The sequence below is a fragment of the Ctenocephalides felis genome, unplaced genomic scaffold, assembly GCF_003426905.1.
Source record: "Ctenocephalides felis isolate EL2017-DRISC unplaced genomic scaffold, ASM342690v1 CF-g0.4_SCAFFOLD_03571, whole genome shotgun sequence".
Taxonomy (NCBI): Eukaryota; Metazoa; Arthropoda; class Insecta; order Siphonaptera; family Pulicidae; genus Ctenocephalides; species Ctenocephalides felis.
Window position 1 is genome coordinate 63,267,216 of NW_020539725.1, and position 7,669 is coordinate 63,274,884.

Below are 7,669 nucleotides of genomic sequence, written 5' to 3' on the forward strand. Positions count from 1 at the left end.
GTTCTCTTTATGTCCTCTAAGTAATTTGGTGCGATATCATTTTATTAGTTTTGCAGAATACTAGAAAGAGAATTAGTCATGTCGAAATATATTATTCGGGTCGAAATAAATTATATTCTGTCTGGTGAATTCTGAATCATGTTGAATTTACATATATTTATGTAATAATAATTATTTAAAAATAGTACGTTGAATGCACAATTATATTGTTTTTATATAATTAATTAGCTTTGTAAAATTTATTAAGTAAATTAATTTGTACTTATTATTTGAAAATTTGAATTGCGTACTGTCATGCTCAAGGACTTGAAGTTGGTTGTTGCGAAATTCAAAATGTCAAATCTGTTTATAAATAATTTTATTTATATTAACGTACTAATAGCAAATTTATAATTATATATATATTATTAAAAGTTTATTTTATATAACTATTATTAATATTTACAAATTTTAGTCAAACATATTTCTTCATGAAAAACAGTTTGACAAGCTGTCATTTGCAGTAGTCAGTACATTTGTGTCATTGTGCAAATTAAATTCAGACTATTCAAATCAATTATAAAATTTTAGTACGTTTCTATAATTTTTGTCTTTAATTTGTTCAATTACTGTATTGTTTTAATTTAACTATCATATACAATATTTGAAAATATTTTAAAGTTTGTGAACTTGTGTTAAAAATTCAAAATGTCGGCCACTCGCTCCTGTCACTTCATAAATATTAGTTTAATAAAGTTTTTTAGTGCATTAAGGATCGATTTAGGATGATTAAAGTTATTGTTATATTTATATAACTAATGTTATTGTTATGTATTGTTATATTTAGTTATGTTTACAAAATTCAAAGAGTTAAGTTATGATTTGAATTATTGGCAAGTGTGAAATTCCAAATGCCGATTTGGAATAAAATATGGATTATTTGTCTATTAAGGTCAGTTTAGGTATATAGTACTTTATTTATCACTCTGCTTTACATATTGGAATTATTATTATACACGAATACTCATAAATAATTGTGAAAATCAATTTGTCGAAATTTGACATTTGATTCACTTCTGTTATGAATGTTCTGTCAACGTTTGTGTTAAATTTGTAAATAAAGAATTATAAATGTATTTATTTATAAAGTATTTGAGTTGCAGGTGTTTTATATTTATTGCAATTATTAGTTTACACCAAAATTGAAAGATAAATTGAAAGTTTCAAAAAAATATTTTTTAGGTTAGGATTGTCGTTAAGATCTGAAACGTCAAAAATTTAAATTTTGTTTGTTACATATATACATATATATACATATATATATACATATATATATATATATATATATATATATATTATATATATTCCTTATCAATCTCCGGTACCAGGAAACGATTTTCGATATGAGCCCCATTTATCCGTCAGCGGAGCACCCTTTCTATTTTGTCGTGTTTCTTCGTTATGAGACATGAGTATCGCATTAAATCGTGATTCCGATCACTTGTGATTTTATTTGTGTCGATTTGTGATTCGATCACTATTTAACGACTTTGCCAACTATATAATTAACGAAACAATTCGAGTGGATCAATCGTTGAAGAAATGGCGATGACATTTCGTAATTAAATAGAATAGACAGACTCTTGACGAGATGTAAATAGATTTGTAATGGATATATGTATATATATATATATATATTTTGTAGAGTTTCGAACAAGAATCCAAAAATAATACAAAATAAAAAAACAAGAAAAGTTTTTAATAAACAATTTCTTTATTTAATTATTTGTTTACTGTCAACGTTTCGGAACTAGGTACGTTCCATCTTCAGGACATCTGTCAAGAAACATGATCTTGATAAGATTTAAGCAAACAATATGTTTAGGAATAGAAAATAGATTTTTCTTAAATAATAAATTAATTGTAACAAATAATAATGTACAGAAATATGATAATATGATCAAAATGAAAATGATAAAAATAATGAGTGGATTATCAGAACCGGATATTAAAAATGATAGCAATTTTTTGAAAGTTATGGAAAAATTTTTTTTAAAAAAGGATTAATGATAAAATTGAATTAATTACCTGTATGTCTGAATATACGTTAGCACTTTTTCACTAAACAAGAATTTTTGACAAGAAATGAATTTGTGAGTTATTTTTCCGCCGAATAGTTAACTTTTGTAAATCAAAATCACTAAAAGTGTTGTCTTTTTTTTTTTTTTTAAATTATTATTTGAAAACAAATAATATTGTATTCGAAGTTATACTATTGGCTTTTGGAAGCGAACTAAACTGTGTTTGATGGATTCATATGTAACACGTGTAAACACTTGAAACGAGAACTGTGAGATTGTGTGTGTGTGTTTTTTCATGTTAGGGTGTAAATACTTAAATTATTAAACTTAAAATGAAGTCGATATTAATTGTTTGTCAAAAAGTGTAAAAAATTTAATTATGAATCATGTAATAGGTCACTCCAAAGATTTTATATCATGAAAGTTGCATCTTTAGGAGATTATTCGCGGAGAGTTGTCTCATTCTCATGAATGTGTCTAACAGTGTCAACATTAGATCAGATCACAACCTATTACATGATTCATATTTAAATTTTTTACACTTTTTGACAAACAATTAATATCGACTTCATTTTAAGTTTAATAATTTAAGTATTTACACCCTAACATGAAAAAACACACACACACAATCTCACAGTTCTCGTTTCAAGTGTTTACACGTGTTACATATGAATCCATCAAACACAGTTTAGTTCGCTTCCAAAAGCCAATAGTATAAATTCGAATACAATATTATTTGTTTTCAAATAATAATTTTTTTAAAAAAAAAAAGACAACACTTTTAGTGATTTTGATTTACAAAAGTTAACTATTCGGCGGAAAAAAATAACTCACAAATTCATTCTTGTCAAAAATTCTTGTTTAGTGAAAAAGTGCTAACGTATATTCAGACATTACAGGTAATTAATTCAATTTATCATTAATCCTTTTTTTAAAAAAATTTTCCATAACTTTCAAAAAATTGCTATCATTTTTAATATCCGGTTCTGATAATCCCTCATTTATTTTTATCATTTTCATTTTGATCATATTATCATATTTCTGTACATTATTATTTGTTACAATAATTTATTATTTAAGAAAAATCTATTTTCTATTCCTAAACATATTGTTTGCTTAAATCTATCAAGATCATGTTCTTGACAGATGTCCTGAAGATGGAACGTACCTAGTTCCGAAACGTGGACAGTAAACAATATAATAAATAAAGAAATTGTTTATTAAAAACTTTTCTTGTTTTTTTATTTTGTATTATTTTTGGATTCTTGTTCGAAACTCTACAAAATATACACAAATCCAAGACTCTACCATTCAATATATATATATATATATAATATAAATTTCTGCCATTTATACAATAGTACTAAAAATTTCCTTGACAAACTCTAAAAAGATTTATCAAGATCCGAATAACCGTTTAGGAGAAGTATCAAATTATACACCCGTACAGAAGAATTGTATATATATATATATATATATATATATATATATAAAAAATGTTTATTATGACTATGACTATTTTGACTCGTAACAGGATATTGTGCAAAAATTTGTTCAGTTTATAATAATATTTATTTAATTTCAAAATAAGAATGCTATGTGTTTATACTATAGATTGATTCTCTCTCTAAATTTACGAAAACAGATGTTTTGTTCCCGTGCCAAATCCGTCCCATGTTGCACATGATGATCTTCTGTTTTGAAATCTGTAAAGACTTCTAGATTAATTATCATTTAATTGATTTGTTGAAGTTCTAGTAATTAACTCGTAATTACAAACATAGCATTCGATTAGTAATGGATAAGCTTCAATTGGTTGAAGTTGGGTAACACCAATTGCATATGGTAAGAGTTTTTGTTTGGGTAACACCAATTGCGTTGGGCAACACTTTTTTTAAATATTGATGTAATAATGATTTTGTATAATATACGATAACTATGTTATATTTGAGTCTTCCTGGTCTCACACATAATATTCCATGTCTCTGATCCGCACAGAGTAAATTTTTTGCTCTTTTGTAATTTCAAATAAAGTTTGCCAGTCAGTAGAGTCCCTTATTTTGAGAAATTTTCTTGTATCTATTTTTTTATTTTTGGCATTCTGTAACAAAGTTTGCTCGTCAGCAGAGTCCTTAGTTTGAGAAATTTTTTCTTATCTATTTTTTTTCTTTGGCATTTTGAAACAAAGTTTGCTCGTCAGTAGAGTCTAATGGATAAACATCAATTGTTTCGTTTTGGGTAACACTAATTGCATATGGCAATACTTTTTGTTTCGGTAACACCAATTGCGTCAGGTAACACTTTTTGTAAATTTTTAGAAGAATGATTTTATGTAAAATGTAAAATGAAAGATCACCACATCATAATTTACTGTTTTTATTTTAGAATCCATGTGTCTGATCCCTACAGAGCTAGTAATTAACTCGTAATTATATACATAGCGTTCGATTAGTAATGAATAGGTATTAATTGGTTGGAGTTGGGTAACACCAATTGCATATGGCAATACTTTGTACAATTGGGTAACACTAAATATATCAGGCAACACTTTTCTTAATTATTGATAGACGGATGATTTTATGAGATATACTTTGTAAAATGAAAGATCACCACATCATAATTTACTGTTTTTTTGAGTCCATGGGTTTGATCCTTACAGAGTCGTATCGTGCCCTAAGGCAAATTGCTGGAACTTTCCGTACAATGATACTAACATTTTTGAAAACTTTGAAAAAAAATTGATTTTTGAGAATTTTGAAATTTTTGTATGTTTCTACTTTGCTGGCGCGCATATACGTGTATATCACATAAACACATACATCATATTTTTCCGATGTGTATAGCATTGTGCTTTAAGGCAAATTGCTGGAACTTCCCGTACTATAATATTTGATTTAAACTTTGATTTTTGAGAATTTTGCATTTTTTGAATCTTTCTACTTTGCTGGCACTAATGGTACACACATACATTATCCTACACACTTACATTTTTTTTTCTAAGGTATGCTAAAATGTTCAGAAAGGTCTGAAACGTAAAGATATTTCAAACTATTGGTGCATAGCATCGTGCCTTAAGGCAAATTGCTAGAACTTCCTGTACCATGATATTAACATTTTTGAAAACTTTGAAAAAAATGATTTTTTGTTGGCACGTACCTATATCATCCTACACACATACATCATTTTTTTCTGAAGTATGCCAAAATGTTCAGAAAGGTCTGAAACGTAAAGATATATAGAACTAGTGGTGTATAGCATCGTGCCTTAAGGCAAATTCCTGGAACTTCCTGCACCAGAAATTATTATTTTTAGATTCAATTTTCTTTTAGAACACTGTGGAAATCGATTTTGGAGATTTTTAAATTTTTTTGAAAAAAAATGACCTTTTTGAAAAGTTCGATTTTTTAATATTATGAAATATTTTGGAAATTCTGAACTTTTTTTCAAAGCAAGAGGCGAATAAACATCCCTAACAATTATTTCGACACTTGTTTATACAATAGAACGACCTTTAGATATATCATTATTTTTAAGTTTCCGTAGGGTATTGTAATCGTCCTAAAGTCGAAATTGAAAAATTTTGCATTTCTTCACGTTTTAAAGGTTTCTGAACATTTTGGCATACTTCAGAAAAAATGTGTGTGTGTATGTATGTATGTATGGATACAATTTTTCATCCACGTTTTCGGGCGCACGGATCAACCGATTTGAATGAATAAAAAATGATTACATTTTTTTTTATTTTCCATAAAATATTTTTAAAATTTTGGATTAAAATTTCAAAAAATTATCCAGGCTAAGCACAGTCTGAGCGCCACCTTGGCACAAATGTTTACCCAAGTGCGTTTAGACTGTTTATGTTTCATAGTACTTTTCCAATTTTGTGAAAAGTGTGAAAATGCCGCCGTGCTAAGCACAGTGTAAGTGAAAATGTCGCACAGAATTATTTGCAAATGCGTTTAGACTGTGACTATACGGAAGCACTTTTTCTAACTTTTGTGTAAATTAGGCAGCAAATGTAAATTAGCATTTTTTTTTAAATTGAATTCGATATGAAATGACGATTGTTAATGTTCTGAAAATAAGTTGATTTATGATTTACATTTGATTGGCTCAGATATAATAAGATAGCAAAAATAATGAAAGTTACAGTATTTGTAATAATGTATTTGAAAACATTTAAAATTTCTCGAATATTTCATTGAGGTACGGAAAATCCCTGCAATTTGCCTTAAGGCACGATTCCATACATCACAAGTTAAATTTTATTTTATTACGGGAAGTTCCTGCAATTTGCCTCAAGACACAATGTCATACACCACTAGTTTGCAATGGAGCTATATTCACGAGTAAGTGAGATTATTAATTCTTAAGGCATCTCACACAGACGGTTAAATCAATATGGTTATATATATATATATATATATATATATATATATATATATATATATATAAAATGAATTTTTAACGGCTTCAATAAGATACAAATAAATTAATTATTCCAAGTTATGTTATAGGCAATATTGGCAATCAAATTATAGATATAAATTATATCATATTATATTAAATTTCGAACCAAAAAGGAAATATTTTGGCATTTAAAAATTTAGTGCAAATTGGATATATGAAATTGACATTCAATATTTTTAAATTAAATGCAAAAGTAAAAAATCTGATATTTATATAAAAATTATATATTTAGATAATGGTACTGCGATGATTCAGACTAAAATCTAATTTATTCATTGATTAAAGAAAATATTTCACTATTTGACATAAATAAAATTAAAATAAACAAAGCACTATGATGCGTTCGAATTAATTATCAAAATGTAAAGAAATTTGTGTAATAAAAATATAACATTATTATTAATATATCATGTATATTATAAGAACTTCTGCAATGCGGCAAAATATTTTTGATGGCAAAACAGCGTTTGCCGGGTCAGCTAGTATATATATATATATATATATATATATATATATATATATATATAACGGTTTAATTCGACCGTGAAAATGTCTATTCCTATTTCTATTTATTTTTAAAAGTCCTCTTCTTAAATAACCATTATCTGGTCATTTTGACAAATGTTTTCAATCGTTGTGATAAATGAGTTTTAGCGGCCGTTAAATTTACGACAGTTTTAGCGGAAAGTGTAGTCGTGGTGATTTAATGAGGTGTCTGAGAACAAAATGTGGCGCGACCGACAGAAATATTGTTATTTTTGTGAAATTCGGATTAGATTAATATCTGATTTGGCGGATAATAGTTATTTTGAGTTTGATTCAAAGTCAAAAATGTTTTTTGCGGAATTTCAATACAAAAGACATGTTGAGTGTAAATGTTGGTGAATGGTATTTTTATATTTATTTGATGCGGATATAAAAGTACTAGCTTATCATCGGATATCATAACAAATAAAATGCTATATAGAAAAAAAAAGAGTGCGCGTAAGTTTCACACGCGATTGAAGTAAAACTTATTTGCTACTGTAAGATGGCATTTAAGTAAAAATAAATAAATCATGTAACAATTTTGAATAATGTTTATTAGTAATATGGTAACACTCGTCATGATGCACACATTTATTAGTGTCAATCATTAT

At 26.9% G+C, this 7,669-nt stretch overlaps 1 protein-coding gene across 1 annotated transcript in view; it reads left to right on the forward strand.

Annotated features, from left to right (window-relative positions):
- Window positions 1-830: 830 nt before the first annotated feature.
- LOC113386467 overlaps window positions 831-7,669 on the forward strand; it is a 45,053-nt gene continuing 38,214 nt past the window's right edge. Inside the window, exon 1 of the mRNA XM_026624247.1 lies at window positions 831-931. Within this exon, the coding sequence (XP_026480032.1) occupies window positions 891-931 (41 nt within the window). The 5' untranslated portion in view covers window positions 831-890. The remainder of the gene's footprint in view (window positions 932-7,669) is intronic.